The sequence below is a fragment of a genome, unplaced genomic scaffold (genome assembly GCF_019419815.1).
Source record: "Pyrus x bretschneideri cultivar Hongxiangsu unplaced genomic scaffold, Pyrus_bretschneideri_v1 Contig40, whole genome shotgun sequence".
Lineage (NCBI taxonomy): Eukaryota > Viridiplantae > Streptophyta > Magnoliopsida > Rosales > Rosaceae > Pyrus > Pyrus x bretschneideri.
The window spans coordinates 3,500,522-3,523,341 of record NW_025999724.1 but is presented as its reverse complement, the minus strand read 5'-3'; the positions used below and the strand labels follow the sequence as shown (position 1 = coordinate 3,523,341).

General features: G+C 36.8%; 4 protein-coding genes across 6 annotated transcripts; 3 read left to right on the top strand and 1 right to left on the bottom strand.

Moving 5' to 3' along the window:
• Positions 1-883: 883 nt before the first annotated feature.
• LOC103957427 (transcription factor EGL1-like) lies at positions 884-4,918 on the top strand. The gene is made up of 8 exons (XM_048566260.1): positions 884-1,343; positions 1,910-2,170; positions 2,335-2,431; positions 2,583-2,597; positions 2,711-2,767; positions 2,873-3,763; positions 3,885-4,322; positions 4,565-4,918. The coding sequence occupies exons 1-8, from the start codon at positions 1,228-1,230 to the stop codon at positions 4,634-4,636; spliced, it is 1,947 nt and encodes a 648-aa protein (XP_048422217.1). The 5' UTR covers positions 884-1,227; the 3' UTR covers positions 4,637-4,918.
• Positions 4,919-6,148: 1,230 nt separating this feature from the next.
• LOC103957426 (gibberellin 20-oxidase-like protein) lies at positions 6,149-7,781 on the bottom strand. Its single transcript, XM_009369583.3, has 2 exons — positions 7,237-7,781; positions 6,149-6,989 (listed from the first exon to the last, which is right to left on the bottom strand). The coding sequence occupies exons 1-2, from the start codon at positions 7,596-7,598 to the stop codon at positions 6,359-6,361; spliced, it is 993 nt and encodes a 330-aa protein (XP_009367858.1). The 5' UTR covers positions 7,599-7,781; the 3' UTR covers positions 6,149-6,358.
• A 4,483-nt stretch (positions 7,782-12,264) lies between these two features.
• On the top strand, positions 12,265-13,888 carry LOC103957451 (elicitor-responsive protein 3). Its single transcript, XM_018649879.2, is given in 5 exon segments — positions 12,265-12,490; positions 12,815-12,880; positions 13,464-13,501; positions 13,503-13,603; positions 13,741-13,888. Coding segments are annotated over 5 exon segments (432 nt in total). The 5' UTR covers positions 12,265-12,411.
• Positions 13,889-17,397: 3,509 nt separating this feature from the next.
• On the top strand, positions 17,398-21,081 carry LOC103957425 (rop guanine nucleotide exchange factor 2). Of its 3 annotated transcripts, XM_009369582.3 has the most exons (8): positions 17,402-17,779; positions 18,141-18,496; positions 18,728-18,844; positions 18,944-19,098; positions 19,182-19,256; positions 19,362-19,655; positions 20,075-20,419; positions 20,622-21,081. In XM_009369582.3, exons 2-8 carry the CDS (start codon positions 18,184-18,186, stop codon positions 20,742-20,744), a joined length of 1,422 nt encoding a protein of 473 aa, XP_009367857.2. In that variant the 5' UTR covers positions 17,402-17,779; positions 18,141-18,183; the 3' UTR covers positions 20,745-21,081. The 3 variants fall into 3 exon arrangements, with proteins under 3 accessions (XP_018505410.2, XP_009367857.2, XP_048422005.1); XM_018649894.2 differs by having other exon boundaries at positions 17,398-17,779; positions 19,182-19,655; XM_048566048.1 differs by lacking the exon at positions 17,402-17,779 and having other exon boundaries at positions 17,951-18,496; positions 19,182-19,655.
• The last annotated feature ends 1,739 nt before the right edge of the window (positions 21,082-22,820 follow it).

Here is a 22,820-nt window from a genome sequence, read left to right as displayed (position 1 = left end):
AATAAATTATTTAACATAATTTCCAATAAAACACTTCTAGTTGATGAACACCTTTTACAAAAGTAATCTCAAGCCACCACATGATTTATTACGTGTCATAAACATGATGATAGCATATAAAATTGCTTTTCATGTTACAACACCATCACGACCATCGCGGGGCACATTGACATTGACATAATGCAGCCTCGAATTTTTGAATTATGCTTGTATTAAACTCGCGAACTCAAGAACGTATGTAGACGTCGGTAGGTCCAATTGATTAGGTAGGTCCAATTGATCACTTGTTCACCCAAATTCAAAATCTCTTCTCCACAAATTTGGTTTTTCTAAAAGCTTTAAAATTCAGCGCTATAAAAAAGAAATAAAACATAATTTTTTTTTCCAAACTTAAGCTTAGCTAAGTTTGTTAAAACAATGTATTCTCTCATATGTATTCAAATTCAATTGTATAACTAAAATAGTATATTTTCCAACGAACCTTGTCTTTAATAAATACTAGCAAATGGTACGCACCCTTACGGGTGTGCTTGAGGGAGGTAAAATAAATTGACTTATTTTTTAAATTTATGAATACGACCTGTTATGTTTACATAACTGTGGGGGTGAAGTAGAAAACAACAAAATTCATGTTGTATGTAATTACTAAATTGTCTCTGATTTTTGTTTTTGTTTGGTAGTGGTAATTTAGTAGAGTTTTAATTAACAAGAAAATGTTCTATTAATAAATAAATAGTATAGATACTGTAGAATGCTGATAGGACAAATAAAAATATATAGTTTCTAAATACAGAAGCCTCATTAAGAAGTTAAGTCCAACATTGGGTTTGGAACCAAGTAAATTACTCCTTTTGTTTCACAGGAATATAAATTACTTAATCCAACACACTTTCATTCCATTGCCAGTCCAGTCATTGGCTTTACCACCACCACAAAAAGTCATACTTCACAGTTTTCTTGTAGAGTATAGAACCAAGATAAACTCCAAACCTAAATTTTGTAGCCTTCTGGTTTTCTGGCCTCCAAAGAACTCTGAAATATATGCCATACTTCACTGAAATCCCCCCCCAAAACTCTGATATAATTCATGGGTTTTCTGCAGAAATCACTAATGGCATTCAGCTAAAACCAAATTCCAGAATAAAAACCCAAGTTTTCTTTTCTCTTGGCTGATGAGCTTGGTGGGTTTTTTTCCTTGTGTAAGTTGAATTACATTTGTAGGAAAATATGGCTCAGAACCATGAGAGGGTGCCAGAGAATCTGAGAAAACAGTTTGCTGTTGCTGTGAGGAGTATTAAGTGGAGCTATGCAATTTTCTGGTCCTTGTCAACTACACAACAAGGGTAATATGCTTTTTTAATATTAATTTTAATTTAGTTTCTTTGGTGAACAATTTTCAGTTTGTCTTGTTTTCTGATATTTCTGTGTGGGGATGTTTATGGTGCTTAAATTAAGTATTTGGATGAATGCTATCTGTTTGTACATTTTATGGGAAAAGTTTTTGAGTCCAAGATATACCAACTTCCCTTTCTAGTGAGACCTAGGCTAAATGGGGTATACTAGTTTTTTCTGTACTGGAAATGGAGTTGTTCTGCAGTACAAAAATGGATGAGATTAATATGGATCTCATGTTGTTTAAGTACTTAAACGCTCCGGTAAAGCGAATTTCAGGTCCTGCATTTGAGCTTAAATCCCTTTGAAAGCGAAAGAATAAAATTAATTTGGAAGGAAAACTGGTAAATGGTAGTTTGAAAAGTGAAAATGTCCTCTTTACAGGGTAAAGTACTTGCCTACTTGGCTAGGAATTCAACAAATTTCAACCCATGTTTTTGGTTTCTTAGGTGGGTATCAGTTATTGTTGCTCAGGATAATTTGTGTTTAGCTGTAAATTATGATCACTATTTTGTAGGGTGCTGGAATGGGGTGAAGGGTACTACAATGGAGACATCAAAACCCGAAAAACAGTTGAAGGCATGGAAATTAAAACCGATAAAATGGGTTTACAGAGGAATGTGCAACTCAGAGAGCTGTATAAGTCTCTTCTAGACGGTGAGACTGAGGCTGAGCAGCAAGCTAAGGCACCTTCTGCTGCATTGTCCCCGGAAGATCTCACAGATGCCGAGTGGTATTACTTGCTTTGCATGTCCTTCGTATTCAATCCTGGCGAAGGGTACTGTACTGATCTCTTCAACTGGTTTAAAAATTTTCCATTGTTGCTTAATGTTTCTCTTTGCATGTATTTATGTGTTTTCCTTTCTTTCGCTTTTAGATTTCATGTCAGCTTATATGTTCCATATTATGATTTTGTAACTTAGTTCTCCACATTCTGTATAGTTTGCCAGGAAGAGCATTGGCAACTGGGCAGACCATTTGGTTGTGCAATGCTCAACATGCGGATAGTAAAGTTTTCTCTCGCTCTTTGCTGGCGAAGGTTGGTTTTTCTTGGCTGTGATTTGTTTAAAGTTACTGCTAATTTCAGCTCCTATGATTGTCTAATATTAAGAGCCGGAAAGTGGACTGACTGCTATTGTTTTCTCTGTTCACTTGTTTTTCTATGGATGGATATCAACGGTTGCTCACAGAGTGCATCTGTTCAGGTATAGTGATTCCTCTGTGGTATTCATCTTCTGGTTCATTTTACATTATGTTTAATTTGTTAGTTTACTTCACGACGTCATCAGTGTGATATTGATGACACTTTTGCTTTCAGACTGTAGTCTGCTTTCCCTACCTGGGGGGTGTCGTTGAGCTAGGTGTGACTGAGCTGGTGATTTCTCTTCTTTAGTTAAATTACTTTCAATTTCCAGTTATTTTAACAGTCTTAAGTTGTGTCTTCGTTAAAGTAATTCTTCTCCTTGTGTGATATCTAAAGGTCATGGAGGACCTTAATCTCATTCAACACATCAAGGCTTCCTTACTAGATTTTTCAAAGCCCGATTGCTGTGAGAAATCTTCCTCTGCCCCTCATAAAGCAGACGATGATTCAGAGCAAATAGTTGCCAAGGTTGACCATGACGTAGTTGATACATTGGATTTAGAGAACCTATATTCCCCTTCGGAAGAAATCAAATTTCATCACAGGGGAATTAACGATTTACATGGAAACCATGAAGAGGTCAACATGGACTCTCCTTATGGATGTTCTAATGGTTGTGATCACAATCATCAGACAGAAGACTCCATGATGCTTGAAGGTACCAATGCGGCTTCTCAGGTTCAGAGTTGGCATTTCATGGATGAAGACTTCAGCGTTCAAGATTCCATGAATTCTAGTGACTGCATATCTGAAGCTTTTGTTAATCAAGGAAAGGCTCACTCTTCTGCTAAATGCGAGAATGCGAACCATGTCAATGTAAAGGAACTTCAAAACTTCAATGACACAAAGCTAAGTTCCTTGGATCTCGGATCTGTTGATGAACATGTACACTACAAAAGAACTCTTTCTGCTCTTCTGGCAAGCTCAACGAAGTTGATTGAAAATCCATGTTTTTGTGATGGAGATTGCAAATCCAGTTTTATGAAATGGAAGAAAGGAGTTGTTGGTGGTTGTAGGCCAACAGTACATCAGAAGATATTAAAGAAGATTCTGTTCACAGTTCCTTTAATGTCTGGTGTTCGCTCTCCTAGGGCGACCGGAAAAGAAAATACGGGAAAAAATGTGCTTCCGAATTTGCAAGGTGACGATATTCACAGGGAACATGATAAAATGAGAGAGAGTGAAAAATTGTTTGTCCTCAGGTCAATGGTTCCTTCTATCACTGAGGTAACTTTGAAAACCATATTTACATTTATTTTGACTTAAATCTTCATGTTCTGTCATGTACTATTTACTATTTAGCAAGGACATACTTTCCATAATTTGAATTTACTGATTTTTGTTTCAGGTTGATAAAGCTTCGATCCTTGATGATACGATCAAGTACTTGAAAGAGCTTGGGGCACGAGCAGAAGAGATGGAATCCTCCATGGACACCGTGGAAGCGATTGCTAGAATGAAATTCCTGAACAGGGTAGAGAAGACATCAATCAACTATGATAAAACAAAGATGGACAATGTGAAAAGGTCTTTATTAAACAAGAGAAAGGCCTGTGACATCGACGAAACTGACCCGTATCTCAATAGGCTTGTTCCCGGAGAAAGCTTGCCACTAGATGTGAAAGTGTGTGTAAAAGAGCAGGAGGTTGTGATAGGGATGAGATGCCCCTACCGGGAATATATCTTGCTTGATATAATGGATGCCATTAACAATCTGTACTTAGATGCACACTCTGTCCAATCATCCACCCTTGACGGTGTTCTCACGTTGAACCTTAAATCAAAGGTTTGTACTTCTGAGCCTTCTGGCGTAATACAATATGTTTAATGGTACTAGTAGTTGCATTCTAACCGGCTCTAGAACATATCCATTGATCTAAAATGCCCGTCCCAAATCATTCACATTATTAGTCAATCCAACATCCATAAGTCCTCCATTTGAACATTAATTCTTCACGTTGATTTGCTTTCATATCCAAACATTCTGATGCTGCTACATTAACTGTTCTCTTTCTGAATTGGTTTCAGTTTCGAGGAGCGGCGATCTCACCAGTGGGGATGATTAAGCAGGCGCTTTGGAAAATTGCCGGCAAGTGTTGAGAAGCTGGAGAAAGCTAATAAACTTGTAGTTGTAGGATTTCTGTAGGCAGGGAGAGTAATGTAGCTACTTGATGATAAATCTGTAGCAGTAACTGGGGCAGTTTGATCTGGTTTCTAACATGCATTCCTATTTTTACTGTTTGACCTTGTAATTGGATACTAAGCTTCACTAGTAGTAACTTTGTTCATGGAATGTGATGGACAAATGGAACATCCAAATTCCAATGTAACTTGTCTAGTATCTGATGTGATTTTAATGAAGTAATAAGTTTTTCTCTGTTACTTCTGTTACTGCCACTGTAAATGTTTCAAAACAAATCAACGTTAAGTTTTTCTCCACTTCCGACGCACCGTAAAATTTTTGCGAATGATGTGTAGCAATTTTGGGATCTCCTTCATTTTCCAGACAAAGAATTAAAGATAATGTGTTCATTTATCAATAAATTAGATTTCTTAAGTAAACTTTGTGGCCTAATCAGCACCGCACAAAAGGGGGACTTTTTCAAAGTATGGCTTACAGCTCAATGGTTGCATCATTGAATATGTGGCTAAATTTTAACTTGGAGTTGGATTACTTCATTTGAAATGCATTGGCAAACAATAATGCCAAGTTGCCACCATCTTCATTTATCCAAATTAAATAATTTTTTCATTACTTCTTCAAAGAAATATAATGCGGTACAAAGAAGAAATTGAAGTATGATTCTCTCCTTTTTTTTTTTTTTTTTTTTTTTTTTCCCATTCCTCCCCTCTTATTTGAACGGTCACGATTAAGCCACATCAACATCTTATATTAATTTTTTATGGAGAGGGAAAGACAAAATGAAAAATGTGAAAAGATGGGAGAAGCGGGGAGGGAAATAGGAAGGGAGATAATTCTATTCCAAATAAACTACCACTTACAGCTTGAGAAGAGAGATAGAAAGAGACCGAGAATGGTAAAAAGGGGACATGAACTATTCCTAAGTTAGAGGAATGTGAATTAAGTGAAACATGAACAAACAAATTGAATAGATAGGGAGGTGTTATGCACACATATTTTTACTTTTTTCTACTGTTCGGCGCTAGGTGGCTAGCCACTGTCCTGATTAATACCTAGGCGTTTGAAAATTAAGAAAGGGCACCTAGACCGCCTAGGCAACCGCCTAGGTTGCAATTCACTTAGACAGAAAATAGATAACTTTCATTTTGCATTTTATTTTTTACAATAAATTATTAGGGACTTGTTGTATACTAAAATGAACACACATTATATGCTTGTTCCCCATGTTTTTATTATGTTTCAATACTTCATAACATATCTATATATATATATCATTCTATTTTGTAGTTTATGATGAAATTATATATATTTTAAGTATAGACAGACACTTATATACACGAAATATAATAGATTTACTTAAATCAAGCTAGTCCGCTTAGGCGCTAGGCCCCAGCATGCCGTCTGACTAACACCTAGCGTTTTTTAGAAACTTACTTTTGCCACACACTTTTCAATTTTCGATCGTCGGATTGAATACATGCTTATAATAAGGACCATAATCTTAGGACAATATTGATAAATACAGGGACTATTTATAAGTTGGAAGTTGAGCTTTCCAACTGTAAATCCTTCTCCTATCAACTATATAGACAAGTCAAAGCTCCCCAAGCACAAGCACACAGGCACGTACAAATTTAATCACATACACTAATTACAAGAGAGAGTTCAATTTTCCTTTTTTAACTTTCACAGTTGGTAATTTTGTGTTTGATCCCTGCAAAATCCCTCACAGTAAACCCAACTTTTTCGAACTTCCCTCTCTCATTGCTCTCTCTGAACTTCAAATAATCCAAGCAAACAAATGGCTTGTAAATCCTCTCATTCCCTTCTCCCACCACATCTTCTGGTGCAAATATCACCTTCTCATCCTCAAAACTCCAAAAAAAGGCCAAAGAAAACCGATTTTTTGGCTGCTTTAAAATGACTCTATGTTCTGATGACCTCAAATTATCATTGCTCCAAGCTTGAAACATGTCTCCTATGTTCACCACCAAGGTCCCCTCACATGGAGTTATGTCCATCCACTTTCCCTCCTTTGATCTCACTTGAAGCCCTCCGATTTCTTCTTGGTACACAATTGTCACACAGCTCATGTCAGTGTGCATTCCAAGTCCTTCAACTTCTTGATGTTGATCTTCCAAACTTTCTGGAGGGGTTGAGTAGTTGTTCACTCTCAAGTAACCATGGCAATTTTTGAATTCGGTTTCGTATTGTTTCTTCTCCAATCCATCCCCCAAGCTCATCAGCGCAATCTTTACGATCTTCTTCGATAGTTCTGCCATCTTGCTCCCATATTCTTGTAATATTTCACTAGTAGAAAGAAACAAATAATCAAAAAGCAAATATACCTCAGGAAAATTCTCTTTCGATACAATCAACATTAAGCAGGAGAAAATCAAACACAGGACCTCAGATGAAGGTGTGAGCACTTTAAACTATTAGGATGGAGAAAAATATACATAAAGAAAAGGTAAATAGAAGCATCTTTATTTATTTACATAAACATATACATGTATATATATACAGTATATATATATATATTTTACAGATATAATACCTGAATTCAGAGTTGTGTTGGTCAAAGAGAACTTGTGCAGAACTTTGAGCAGAATCAAAGAAATTGGGCCCAGAAACTCTGAGACTTTCAAAGTAGGGAGAGGCTATGAAGTGAGGGGTATAAGTTTTGGCAGAAGAGGAAGGACCAAGTTTGAGTTTGGTATTAGAAGGGAGGCTGAACAGGTCATTTGACAGGGAATATAGTTTTCTGAAAAGATCTTTGGAGATCCCATGATTGGTGATGTGGAAGAAGCCCCACGTTTTGAAGGCTTCAGCTAGAGAGGATAGAGAAGATGGGTGCAATACTGGCTGAGAAATGTCTAGCATGGGGAGTTTAACAGAAGTTTGAAATATTTCTGACATTGCATCTAGAGTTTGTAGAGTCTAGAGCCTAGGATGTAGATAAAAAGGTTACTTTGTCCACATGGGGTTTAAGTTATTAAATAGATGCTTGGTTAAAGTCTTATCAAATGGGGTAGCACATAGATTATCTTGATATGCTTTCTCATGAAGGAAGCTAATTAAATAATTTAATTTGCAGTTACAAGTAGCCAAGAGTACAGGCTGTAAGTAGGCATCCAGGTCATATGTATGGACTTTCTTAAATTCTGTTAGCATGTTATGCATGGCTTCTGGGTTCTCTGGTTAGCATACACACACCGTGTGTGTGTATATATATGTATGAGTAATGCGATAATTTAGTCTTTGAATTATTATCTAAGTGAAAATTAGGTCTATAAACTATTTTTCAGAAAAATCAGTCCTTAAAGTTAAAAGTTGCCAATTAAATCCTTAATATTAGATTTGATGCTATTTTATTCAAATTTTCGTCAATTTAAGTCACGTGATACACTTTGGAGGGTAGATGATAATTTTTCATGAGTCTAAGGACTTAACTTTTCGAAAAAGAGTGTACAGAGAATTTTGGAGGGTAAATTAGAAATTAGATTCCAAATATGCAACTTTAAAGGCTTTTAGGCGAGAAAATGACAGTATTACCATCTAAAATGTTTCACATGCAAGTCACGTGACTTAAGTTGACGAAAAATTAAGTGTTTTAGACTATCAGCTTTGAATATACTAATAAGAAAGAAATTAACAGCTTATAATTAAATTAATTAGCACATTTTCCTCTAATTATACGTGTTTCATTTATAAAATGAATATCATACTTGAATTTTAAAAAAAAGAACTAGTTCACCTTATATATTCCTGGAAAACTGTTTTTGACTAGCAAAGCATACACAGAAGTAGAAGCTAGAACACCACGTGAAACCTGAGTGAAAATTATGTATATAAAGTATATCATTGCATGTCTGCCACTCTAGTTTTCCACTAGGAAAAAAATCAAAGACGCATGTCACTTGGTTTATCTTTTAGGCCTCGATGGTACAAGAAAAAACTTTATTTAAATGATAAACTTAAATAACAACTGAGAGAAAGACATGAACTTTGATTGAGAGCATTCACTAACAGGAACGTCCTCAAGTCAAACAAATTAAAAAATTATACAAAACAAAGCGAGCAAGCAAAGCCAATGAGCCACACATTTGGCACAAATTAAAGCAATATCCATGATGATTCGTTTTTTTGTAATTAATCTAGAAATCAACGATGGCCAAAATGGTAGCTTAAAATCAAAAGCAAGCTAAGTGCCAATATCTTTTGGAGTCTTTTTCCTTCTATGAAACCATGATGAACAATTCAAGCAAATGAGGACAATTTTGAAAAGCTAGATCGCCTCTTTTTCTTTAGGCAAATTGGGTGTTCTAATGATTCTATAAAATACAAGTGCTGAATTAATTAATGTTAAAAAAAAGGGTATATGTGGGTATAATGGTGATTCCATAAAGATGATTCAGAGAATGTATAAAAACGTCTAATCAATTTGATAATTAAAATTTAGTTTGGATAATACTATTCATATACTTAATTTTACTTCCCACATATTTTTGTTAATTTTTTTTATCATTGATATTCTTTAATTTATTCGATCTAACGATCGAAAATTACATTATTTTAGCACTACTTTTTTGTTTTGCATTATTTTAGCCAATTGCATTTTTTTTAATTGTCGTTATCCAGATAAAGCAAGGAAATTTGAGCTATTAATGCCCTCTGCAATTAGGAAACTGCACCATCATTCCCGTCTAATTGTCAAAGAAGCATTCAATGTGAAACTTTTAACTTGACTATTAATTTATTTATACCACGTTGGCAAATCCCACTAGGCACCAGGCTATAATGGTGTACATTTGGTGCATTGTTGTAAAACAGTGGATGTCCACTCAAAAAATTAAATAACGAGCAACTTGTCCTTCCATTGTCCGCTTAAATTAGCTGCACACTACGCTTATTTTCTATATAAATACAAACCCCACACAACTCCAAGGTGATAAGTTCACGGAAGAGATTGTGAAAGAAGAAAGAGGAAAGAAAAAGAGGGGAAGAGGAGAAGAGAGAATAGTGAGAGTTATTTTGTACTTTTATTATTCTAAATTATAATGAAAGAATTACTACTACTCCGAGGATATACTTCAGTCACATTGACTGTAGAGGAACCTGGATATACTTCAGTCACATTGACTGTAGAGGAACCTCATAAATTTTAAGTCTTATTTCATTTATTTCATTGCACACACCGTCGATTTTACAACATACTTAAACTAAACTAAGTATTTGAGTTTTTTTTTTTTTTTGGTAAATGTAACGATAGTGGATTGATAAGTTCTATTAGGGGGCGTTTGTTTGCCCTCGCTAAGTTGGACTAGACTGGACTGGACTAGCTATTAGTCCAATACTGTGTTTGTTCCATGCTGGGACTAACATTAATGAGACTAAAGGGGACTAGCATGGAGAAAACCCTTCACTAAGAGGTCTTAGCGAGACCCCCCAATAACCATGGGACTAGCTAAGACTATCCTCTCTTTCTCGTCCTCGTCATGCTCAATGACCACTCCCGATAGACTCCTCATCATCTCCGGTCACCTAGATCAATCATTAACTTTCCGACTTTCTTTCAGATCCATTTCACAACCAACTTTCATATAAAATATACCAAATTGAAGCTGGGAGTGACAAGATTACGATTTTTCCTGAATCGAGGCCAAAATGTGGTCGAATGTGGCCGGAAAATGGCGTGGAAGTCTCGGCATGTTTGGGCTTCTTCAAATCCATGACAGATTCAAGCATTCAAAGCTAAGATCTCGGTCTAGGGATGGTGATGAATTTTTTGGCGGTGCTAACTTCATCCAATTTAACGAGGGTTGGCCGGAAAACACATCGGGAAACCTGCAACTCGTCGGGAAAATTGGAGCCGTGAGGTTCCATTCGAACAACGCATAGCTAGAGAGGGAGGGAGGACAGAGAAATAGAGACTGGAATCAATAAGGAGTTTGACCAGGAATAAGAAAGAGACATGAATTGAGAGGTCTAAGAGGAAAAAAAGAGGGAGAGGGTGGGATGATGAAAGAAGAGGAAGAGAGTGGGACGGAAATGGTAGGAAAAGATGAAGAAAAAGATAAGATCATAATAAAATATTAATAATTTATATATTAAATAATATAATATTAGAATTTGTTATTATCCAGCTTCTTAGTCCAATACTGCACCAAACGCTTCACTAAGTTAGTCCAGTTTAGTCTAGTCTAAGCCAATCCAACTTAATCCTTGAAGCTAATCCAGTCCGAGATAGTCCGACGCAACAAACGCCCCCTTAGTGTTACAAAAGCCAATAAAGGCGATACAATATCCTCGACAAGTAAATCAACGATTACACTTGGGGTGTAACCAACCATTCACTAGATTGACTAGATGTAACGCCGACACGGTCAAGCCGGTGAGCAACTCCATTGGATTGGCATCGAGCATGGGTTGATGAAGCTCCAGTGATTGAGGAGAGAAGGGCCATGATGTCCTCGACAACCTGACCAATTAAGGACAGATTGGGGGAAGGATCCTTCAAAGCCTCCACAATCCGGAGGGAATCTGACTCAAATATGATATTTTGAAAACCCCCTAACTGACGCCCAAACCAGAAGTTCACGGAAAAGCCAAAGCTTCCGCCTGAAGTGGAGAGAAAGCGTTCAAGAAATGACCACATTTTTCCGCTACAAAGCAGCACCGATCATCGCGAAAAACCCCGCCGTAGCCACCTATTCTCCTATCCACATTCCAAGCACCGTCGACATTCAATTTCAAGTTGCCAGATGGTGGTGCGAGCCACTTTTTGGGGGGGCGGAGGATGCCAAGTAGGAGGAGAGATGGCTTTGGGGAGGGAGGTGAATTCCTGTCGCTAGTGGAGACTTCGAGCAACAGTAACATTAGGAGACTCACAGGAACCTGACCATAGTTTGTGTTTCGAGCACCCCAGGTCCGCTGATAGACCAGCAGACCACGAGAAAAGTATCAAAGGCCCAAGGTGGGAGATCATCGATAGCATCCATGGCCCAAGCAAGTGGTGAAGATGGATTGCGTCCGAGAAAAGGAATGCCCAGTGGAGACGATAACAACGCGCATTTAGCAGACGGACAGTATTTCAATACATATGCAGCGTCGATTCGTAAGGGTGGCAGCATTTGAACACACCTATGACCCATGTTTACACGGGTGGCAGCATTGAGCATATTTTTTTGTTCCAAGGGCAAATACAAGACTTTTTTCTTGGGCCTTGTTTGGCTGGGCCCATAATGAGCCCAAGGCAGGCACAACCCATCAGATTTGATAGAGAGAAATCAAACCAAACATTTCAAGGGTAGGAATAGACGCTCTTAATTACTTGAGTTACAAGCTCTTTGTACAAAATTGCATGGTTCAAAGTTTTGTTTGTTGTTACATTGGAGGAAATAAACACATCAAAAATATATATCGTCTTCATTATTTATAAAAGTTAAATAAGACCTCATTCAACTAACTAAGTGAAAACAAATACGGCTACAATTCGCTCTTTTAACAGTTTTTTTTTTAACATTAATACCAGAAGAAAAAAAAAACATGTCGTTTTAATTCAATGACACGAAACGTTTATGAATGGCTTCTTTAAACGCTCAGACTTAGTCCTTTAAACGTCCAATTAATTAGTGCACCTGCCATGCACCATTAGTTTCATTTTCTAATTATATTACAACAGTATATATACCATACAAGTATTTTATGTGAAATATGAGTGAATACCCACATGCTGCCATCCATGAAAGGAGGAACCCTTGAAGTGCTTCTTGTTGATGCTGAAGACATTAGGCACACAAATCTTCTTGGTAAGCCATGGTTATATGATTTTAAACTCTCCATCCTTCTCGAAAGGAGCAATTTTCCTGTAGATTTTGTACGCGCTAAGATTTAGTAAAATTCATGCGGGGATTATCACACAACAGTAGATTTCACTTATGTTTACTACAAATCAACACTACGCGCACTAGGAAATCTATGTAAAAAAATAAAATATTCTCGAACTAATATTTGAGCTAATATTTGAGCGCGTTAGACAAATTACGCTCAATTACTGTTAAAGTGTCCCTTTGTGGACACTTGGTATTGGTTGATTTAGGATTAAATCGAAAATTCCAAAATTACTGTTACAGGTAGACCATCCTACTACGTGATCATAAAGTGTGGAAATCAAGAATACAGAAGCAAGCAATCATCAGGTGTTCTTAAATTTGTTCTTCTCTGGACTCCCATTTGGATTATTATATATGCTATATATACATAGGAGGTATTTATTGATTTGCTTCTGAACTTGTATGCAGCTGCCAATTTCCCTTTGAACTTTAATTTTAGCCTATTACTTATTGAACTTTTTTAATTAGCCAATTTTTATCTTGAACTTTAACGTTAACCAATTACCTCTCTGAACTTTTATAAATAGTCAATTACCCACTTGGCTTTAGATTTTAAAAACTTTCATTCAATTTTTCATCCTTTTTGCCCTCATACAGTTGTCATGTGTTGTTTTCGTGATCAAGATGGATGAGAATTTTTAAAATTTAATGTTAGGGGGGAAATTGGCTATTTATAAAAATTTAGGAGGTAATCAACTAAAATTAAAGTTAAAAGGGAAATTGGCTAACTATAAAAGTTCAAAGGGGTAATCGGCTAAAATTAAAGTTCACGGGAGAAATTGACAGCTCTATACAAGGTCAAGGGCAAATCGACAAATATGCCGATATACATATACATACAGCATTCCTTAGCTAATTAATTAAATTGGGTTCTGTGATGCATATGCAGATGAAGATGAAAGAGTTAGCTGGAATGAAAAATTCACAGTTTGAATTCCCCTTATCAAATTGGAAAAAGTTGACTCATCTCAAACTCAGAATTATGGACACTGAATTATTCACAGATGCTGGATTTGTTGGTGAAACCATGTACTTAAATGCCTTAATATCTCTCGTTTTTACCGTAAACTAAATTATGTGCACGTTATTCCTAAATCTCATTTTCTGCTAATTAATCATTAATCTTTTCTTTTTCTCAACAACGAGCTTTAATTTCTGCCATGCAGGATTCATCTTGGTGGGATAGTTACTGAGGGAAAGGACAGAGGATTTATTGAACTAAAACCAGCTCCATACAATGTGGTGCTTGAAGATGACACCTATAAAGGAGAGATAAAAATTGGATTTCGATTTACTGCAAATGTACGTATATAGTTACATTGTTGACAAATTAATAAATCATGCAATCAAACAAGATTTTATAATTGAGGATTCTAATTGAGTCCAGCAACACACATAACATGTTAGACTGTTAAGTACGTTAACCAACAAGAAAACATTTCTCAAGTTTCTTTGTCAACTTCTTTTTGCAATGCTAGACATGTTGCATGATGATTGTACTATATATGCATGCAGAAAGAATCGCATGTGGTAGAGACAAGGGAATTCTCGGCAGATGACAAGACTAAACCAAGAGGATCAATCTGTAGGAGCATTGCCAACTTCTGGAGAATTTTATGGTGGAGGTTCTTGTTTTGTCACAGAACGGATTCTAAAAATAAACATACTTAGGGAATCACATCATGAGTATAATATGTATTGGAATCAGTATTCTTTTTCTTTATATTGGCATGTTATACTTCAAAACAATTCATTGTTTGTTTTAATAAGAAACGAAAATGACGAAACGATGTGATCTTCACACTTAAAAAAAATCCGTCAATACAAATTGCAAATATTTTATCACTAGAATTATAATTAACTTGGGTGATAATTGTTAGTCTGATAATAACATATGATACATCTTCAAGATTAAGAAACCATACATATAGATATGCATACACTTGAAACCTAAATCATAAAGGGCCAGAGATTTTGGTGAATATTTACATAAATGATTACATATTTTTGAGTTAAAACAATAACTATTATAACATTAATACAATGTATAAACTTAAAATAAGGCATCATGGACTAAATTTGAGAGTCTTTAAATCAAAGACTCAAAAGCGAAAAATAAGGCCAACTTGATGAAGGTAATAGTCACCGTACTGGTGGATATGTGGCCTTGACGAGCACAAAGAAGTAGTTAAGGAAAGCAAGTCACATCCAAAAAGCCTAAAGATGTTCGATCCTAGCAACTAGAAATTCAATCAATTTATAACTCACCATATGATAGATTTTGCACATAATATCACCAAATAAAACTAGCAAGGGAACATTCTTTAAATACAAGTATTGTTGACTTTGAAAATAAACTGCAAAAGAAGCCAATAGTAACCGCTATAATAGAGGCTATGCACGCAAAACCATCAACAAAACTACGAGTAGTATCAGGATAATCACACCATCTTTACTATATATGAGACTCAGATGAGAGACAATCGCATAAAAGCAAATCTAACACGTACAAAAGCGGAACTAACAACTATAAAACCATATCATAAAAACTAAGCCCAATCTTTTGCCATACCTACACTACCCAAAAACACCTACTAATTCTCAAAATTTTAACTCATGAGTGCCACCGTGAATAAGCGTATGTTGAGAGTATCAATGTCACATCAGGGAAATGAGAGATTTGCATATGCTTATAAATAGTTGTGCTACTCTCCATATTACTAATTAGTTTTATGATGGAATCTTAACTTTCTTCATGGTATCAGAGCAGGTTGTCATGCGTGTGAAATCCAACGGTCACAGGTGCTCCACCACCAAATTTGTGTTGTCCACATGCTAGGCTTGAAAACTCACCACACGTGAAGGGTGTGTTAAGAGTATCAATCTCACATGAGAGAAAGAGAAACCTTGAGTGTGCTTATAAATTGTTGGGTTACTCCACATCTGAATAATTGTTGAACAAGGGGCACATGTCCGACGTGGATGGTGGCACACAGAATAGCTAGATTGGCTTTATGTCATGATTTTGAGTTTTATTGGTTTGAAGAATCTTCGTATTTCATCTATTGGCTTTATTTCATGATTTTGAGTTTTATTAGTTTGAGGAACCTCTAAATTTAATGTGCAATGTTATCCCAGACGATTATATTTCTCTTTTGATCAAAAAAAATTTCTATCGTTTTATCTAACAAAATAAAAAATTAGATAAAGACTAAGTCAACAAAAATGGACTATTATTCACCACACTAGACTAGAAAAAGGAAAACAAAAAAAGGAGGAGCAAAAGTAGAAGTGCTTCTCATTCCTTCTCCCCTAATTTTATCATTTTGTTATGATTCAAATAACAATTCGTTATACTTAGCATTTCCCACCCGGCGCCTGACAATTTTTATTCTATCTATCTCTCAAGGCTTCAAAGGCTAGAATTAAGAAACCAAGTCTCAAAGAAATCATAAAACGATTGGGATATCATGAGATTTTAATGCGGAGTAGGCCGAATTTACTGGTTTCAAGTATATAGGCAACAAGCAGATGACATTTTATCGGAATGGCCGAACGTAATGATATCTATACACTTTAGGACGAGTTCGATCCTACCGATCCTCTTTCCTCTAATAACTAACAATTTAATCCACTAAACTATCGTTTGTCAAAAAAAAAAAAAAAAGGCAACAATAATGCAGGCAAGACGAGCACAACATCAACATAGAGAGTCAGATTCATGAATTGATCAATTGAGGGAATAAAAAAACGTTTGACCTTAAATATAATTATGATACATCCCCTAGTATTAATTACTGTATGTCAACCTTCTCACGCATCCAAAGCACGAAGAATGGATTATGGGAGGGCACGTCCATACAACACTTTCAGAAGCAAAATTTTGCTTTCAATATTCAAGTCTTCTTTTTTCGGTTGGTCCAATAATAATACAAATTACAAATTTAGAAAGAGATTAATATAAAGCTTGTACATGTTCTTTCTAATCTAACCTCCGACCAGGCTAACTGAAATATGTCATATTAAATTTCACAAACTTACAACTAAGATCCCCATGTTCTATTTTACTTTTTTTATTTTTTATTTTTATTTTTAGGTCCAAAGACATAATAGCTATGGAATTTTCGTTTCTTCTCAAAATTAGCCCACCAAGGAAATCAAGAGAAATTCATTTGATGAATAAGTAGAGTTCTTTTTTTCTTTTTAGACTTTACGATATACTCTTGGTTTACGATAAATAAACCCCCGACATAGGGAGAATCACACAATCCCTAAGCATTCTACAATTTCTCACCACTCTCACCCTCTCTCTCCTTTAGAAAATCGACCACAACAAGAATAATGCTAGCTCGGCATACCAAATTTTTGCACCAAATGATATTGCATCAATCAAATCTTTACTTCAATTTAAATTGGAATTTGATTAATAATTGCAACAAAATTTATAAGGTGTAAAACGTGCCACGTCATTTGGTGAGTGCATGAATTTGGTGTACGTAGCACACCACCAAAAAGAAACTGCAAGACTAAAAATCAGAGAACCAAAAACAAGGTAGATGGAGGTGATTATGGCATGAGGAAAGTTGATTAAGGTTGAGGGAGGTAATGGAGGCTCGACAGAGATATCAAAGTTAGCCAACTTGATGGAGATAATTAAGCACAATTAACAAATGTGACCCATAAATTTGGTTACGTCTCATTCAAAAGCACTTATAGAAGAAAATATTGATTAGTCAATACAAATCTTAACATACACAACACGTATATGCATCCATATTAAAACTAAATTATTATTTCTTAATTTAATCTGCAAAACTGTTTCCAAATTATTATTTATTATTCCTTCTAAACGTTATTATATTTCACATACTCAGAGATTCATGAATATAACCCTGCAGAGCCATATGTACATGATGTTCATGTCCAACTAAGATGCAGTCCACCTGTCTGAAATTCAACCATTTTTGCTTCTGGGTTTGTGCTGTTTAATATCATGACTCAAGAGCTCGACGATCGGACGGCTAGCATGTTACATTTTCCACGATCATGGTGATGTGAGCACTTCATTTTTCTGGGAAAACTTTCCTTTTAGAAAGGGAAAAAAGAGTGTTGGAAGATCAAAGGCAAATGCTAAGGAGGAGGGAAGTATTTCAAACGGTCTTCAGCCAACTTCAACAGTTCAAATTCAAATCCATGCATTAAAAGGTAAAAAGAAAGAATGTTACACCGTTTTCTTTTTTCAATCAGCCGTTTGCTTTTCAATAATTTTCAAATTTCAGTTGGTTTCACCCCAAAAAATCCCTCCAAGATTGCTTTTTTGCTTTAAATTTTAGCTGCATATCAGTCAATAATTTATTTTTGGTCCTCCTAACAAAAAACCTATCTCAAACCCCTTTTGCTTTTGTTTCAAAGCATAAGATACATACCTTTTTTCATCTTTCTTTTTTACATTTTTATTTCTAATTCAAAATTGTAGAATATAAACCAAATCCCAGGTCTTATTTTTGGACTGTGAGTCCTACAACTAACCCAAATTGTTACATTTAAATGATTAAATTCTGTGCAGGTTTTTGTGATTTTAGACTTGGACCTCAAGTTTTGGAGCTGCAATGGACAATTCACCAAGCTATGATGAACACTATGATCTTGGTTACCAGCCTTCACCTTCTTCTGTGGATCAAACTGATCATTCGCTCACAGAAACTTCAACAAGTGGCAATTCTTTCATGTACCACCGGACAAATTCAGAGACCTCGGCTTACTCTGAGTCTGTGGATGACAGCAGTTACTCTGGTGAAGCTTCTCCTTGGTTCTACCCAAATGTAAAATCCAACCCGGTGTCTCTTACCAGACTTGGAATGAAGCAGTACAATACGAATGCTTCCGATGATAAGCTTGAAGATCACAACGCTGTTGATTCAGGTGGGTTTCAGTTATGTTTATGAAGGGGAGGGAAATCATTTCTGCACGCCCTTTTCCTTCTGCGTACCTTCCTTTTTTCCGGCCTTTGGATGGATTAATCCAAAGGGAAATCAAGGGATAGAAATAGACAGAAGTATGCACAGAAGAAGAAAAAAAGCGTGTGGAAATCACTTCCCCACCATAAAACAATTTAAAAGCACTAATAAGTGATTGGAATATGCAATTTGGCAGAGCTTGAGATGATGAAAGAAAGATTTGCAAAACTCTTGTTGGGTGAAGACATGTCAGGAAGTGGGAAAGGTGTATGCACCGCGGTCACGATCTCAAATTCGATAACCAACCTTTATGGTAACTCTCTATCTGCAAATTTTGAAGATGAATAAGAACTTAATATGTTCATTTTTTCGATTTCAATCTCAATGAGTCAACTTTTTGGATTTTCTGCAGCCACGGTGTTTGGACAAAACTTGAGGCTAGAGCCATTGAATCCTGAGAAGAAAGCAATGTGGAAGAGGGAGATGAACTGTCTTTTATCAGTCTGTGATTACATGGTAGAACTCATCCCCATATCACAAAACTTACAAGAGGGGGCACAAGTGGAGGTAATTGTCAAGAACCCGACTTTCGTTGGATCACGTTCGGCTATCTTTGCTTGTTCATAACATTTTGTGTGTTGGTCTTTCAGTTGATGGAAAGCAGGCCAAGATCGGATCTTTATGTCAATCTTCCAGCTTTGCAAAAACTTGATGCAATGCTCATTGTAAGACTTGCCTTGTGTGATAAGAAATCGCATATTTTTCTCAAAACAGAGCAAGTCTTTTTCAATCAAGGGCTGAAAGTTCATGACTTTCTTTTCTTTTGGCAGGAAGTACTAGATAGTTTCCAGGATACAGAATTCTGGTATGCAGAAAAAGGAAGCATGTCATCAAATTCAACGCGAACAGGATCTTTTCGTAGGGTGGTTGTTCAGCGGAATGAGGAGAAATGGTGGTTGCCTATTCCATGCGTTCCTCCGGGAGGCCTGTCTGAGAAGGCAAGGAAGCATTTGAAACACAAACGCGACAGTTGTAATCAAATTCATAAAGCAGCCATGGCAATCAACAGCAGTATTCTTGCCGAGATGGAAATCCCAGACTCATACATGTCAACTCTTCCGAAGGTAAGTCCTCAATCAACCAACGTAAATTTTGTTGTGGTCAAATTTGAACCCTGAACCCTTTTAACTTGAAGTTTGGGGTCGATTTAATCCTATAGTTGATCCTAATGAAATTCTACAAACTTGCTAGATAGCTATGGTTTATAAGAATAAGATTGCAAGAATCGCAACCATTTAATGCTGGAAAGCTAGGGAAATGATATCCGCACATTTTTTTTCTCCTTCCGCACACCCACGTTTATTTTTTCCCTCGATTTTCTTTTGATTGTACAATTCAAAGGCTAAAAATGGATACGAGTACGCTGGGGAGAAAACGAGTACACGGAAATCACTTCCCTTCTACATTGGTTCGTTTTGTTTCTTGTAAAATAGTAGGTTTTATCTAACTTGGTTTTATTCTTCTACAAAACAATTTTTCTCAGAGCGGAAAAGCTTGTCTGGGAGACTCCATATACCGCTACATGTGCACCATGGACAAGTTCTCCCCAGACCATCTTCTGGACTGCCTCGACATAGCAACTGAACTGGAAGCACTTGATCTTGCTGATAGGGTAGAAGCCTCGATGTACACGTGGAGGCGTAAAGCGTGCATGAGCAACTCAAAATCTTCCTGGATCATGGTGAAAGATCTGATGTCGGAAACAGACTGGAATGACAAGAATTATGTTTTGGCAGAGAGAGCCGAGTGCTTGCTGCTCTGTTTGAAGGAGAGATATCCTGAGCTCTCTCAGACATCCTTGGACACATGCAAGATCCAATGCAATAGGGTAAGCACATTCAACTGTCACTACTAAGTTACTAACCGATATGAATCACACGAACATTTTCGACAGGTGCTAAATTCGTTCAACAAATAACGTGACAGACATGACAATATCTTGTTAGAAAACGAGTAAAACACGATTCCTTCGAGCACCTGTGCAATTTTGACTAATTGATCCAAGTGTTTTCATATCGGCGTTTTTGCAGGATGTGGGGCAGGCAGTGCTAGAGAGCTACTCAAGAGTGTTGGAGAGTTTGGCATTCAACATTGTTGCTTGGATTGAAGATGTAATTTGTGTTGACAGATCCGCGAGAAACCAAGACAAATAAAGAGACTGCAATGCCACTGAGTTCGAGCATTCTTTTCAAATCCAGTTTGATTCCACAAATTTTGAAACAATTTAACTTGGCTGCTTAATTACTTATATTAAGCTAATTTTTAGTGTTTCTCGCCACTCAGTACTACGGTCTGGTGGTATTCCTCTTTACTTGTGAGTGAGAGGTTTTAGGTTCGAATCTCGTGGATGGCGAATTTGATATCAAATTAGGTTGCCTATTGTACGGCGTAGCTGAACTTACCCATTCCCTTAGTGTAAAATATACCGTTGTACTAAACAAAACAAAAAAAAAATTAATGTTTCCCATTCTACGTTTTAAATCAAACAAATTTTAAATTTTGTAGAATTTCTATGTATCTGAAATCCTCTATTTCATGAAGCTTGCATGATGGGAGGATTAGCGTGTCAAGACATGCCATGCATTCTGGCGACAACTCACGAGGCTTGTTATGTTTGACATGCACTTTTCTAACACTTTACCTACAATTTTGGAATAATAAAAAAAAATGATCTAGGAAAGAGTAGACCCCGGGGCCTAAAATTAGTTTTTTAGAAATTTATACAAAACAGGACACTAGTCATATATGAATGTGTTCTTACCAGTAAGAACATGTTCATTAGTAGAGCTGAAAATTTACACATGTTCTTACCGGTGAGGACATGTTCATTAGTTAAGCTGGAAATATACCAGCGTTCTTATCGATAATAACATTTGTAAATTTTCAGCTTAATCAGTAAACGTGTTCTTACCGGTAAGAACCCTTCATATATAATTGCCTACTATGTTGTAGTAATTTCCAAAAAAACAATTTAAGGCTCCGGGGTCTACTCTTTCCTAGATCTTTTTTTTTTACATGTAATTTGCCAACACTTTGCCTGTCATTTCGGAATAATTTAGAAACGAGGCTAGTATCGGGGCTAATAGCGATGTTTTCGCGTACCACGATGTCGGAATTAGTGTGTCAAAGCATTAGAAAAATGCATTGCATCACACGCTCACCCTTGTATCGTGGCACACCAAAACATCGTTGTCAACCTCAACACGACAAGCATCACGAATTGGTGGCAGAATGCATGTCATGGCACGCCATGCATTTTGTCAACACTTTGCAACGCTTGTTATGGCGTGCCACGATGTAAGGATTAGCGTATCAAGACAAGTCATGGTTATGCCAACACTCGCTCATGGCACGCCAACATTTTGCCAACACTTTACCTACTATTTTAGAATAATTTAGATATTGGCAATGCATGTCACGGCATCCTGATCCAATGGCATTCCCATCACATGCCAAGCACACAAAACATAGGCAAAATGCATGCCATGACATGTCATTGCATGCCAACAACAATGTTTTGGCGTTCCATGATGCGAGGGTTATCGTGTCAAATAGTTAGAAATATGCATGGCATGTCACGCTAATCCTCACATCGTGGCATGCTAAAACATCAATGTTGGCCCCAACATGACAAGCATTGCGAATTGTCAGCATAATGCATGTCATGACACGCCATGCATTTTGTCAAAAATTCGCGAGGCTTGTTATGGAGTGCCACGATGGGAGGGTTAGCATGTCAAGACAAGTCATGGCTTGTCAAGACATGTGACATGTCATCGCATGTCAACAATGATGTTTTTGCATGCCACAACGTGAGGTTAGTGTGTCAAAGTGTTAGAAAAATGCATGGCATGACACACTAACCCTCGTATCGTGGCACGCAAAAACATCAATGTTGGCCCCAACATGACAAGCATTGCGAATTGTCGACAGAATGCATGTCATGACACGCCATGCATTCTGTTGAAAATTTGCGAGGCTCGTTATGGCGTGCCACAATGGGAGGGTTAGAGTGTCAAGACAAGTCATGGCTTGTCAAGACATGTGACATGTCATCGCATGTCAACAACGATGTTTTGGCGTGCCACAATGTGAGGTTAGTGTGTCAAAGTGTTAGAAAAATGCATGGCATGACACACTAACCTTCGCATTGTGGCATGCCAAAACATCGTTGTTGGTCCCAATATGACAAGAGTCGCGAATTGTCGTTAGAATGCATGTCATGACAC

Bases quoted from the DNA above. Each gene is read 5' to 3' on its own strand.
- LOC103957426 (XM_009369583.3), bottom strand. From the start codon at position 7,598: ATGTCAGAAATATTTCAAACTTCTGTTAAACTCCCCATGCTAGACATT. The intron at 6,990-7,236 runs GTATTATATCTG...TCTTTCTACTAG, and splicing joins CAACACAACTCTGAATTCAG to TGAAATATTACAAGAATATG.
- LOC103957427 (XM_048566260.1), top strand. From the start codon at position 1,228: ATGGCTCAGAACCATGAGAGGGTGCCAGAGAATCTGAGAAAACAGTTT. The intron at 3,764-3,884 runs GTAACTTTGAAA...TTTTTGTTTCAG, and splicing joins TGGTTCCTTCTATCACTGAG to GTTGATAAAGCTTCGATCCT. The intron at 4,323-4,564 runs GTTTGTACTTCT...AATTGGTTTCAG, and splicing joins CGTTGAACCTTAAATCAAAG to TTTCGAGGAGCGGCGATCTC.
- LOC103957425 (XM_018649894.2), top strand. From the start codon at position 18,184: ATGGACAATTCACCAAGCTATGATGAACACTATGATCTTGGTTACCAG. The intron at 18,845-18,943 runs GTAACTCTCTAT...GATTTTCTGCAG, and splicing joins TTCGATAACCAACCTTTATG to CCACGGTGTTTGGACAAAAC. The intron at 19,099-19,181 runs GTAATTGTCAAG...TTGGTCTTTCAG, and splicing joins AAGAGGGGGCACAAGTGGAG to TTGATGGAAAGCAGGCCAAG.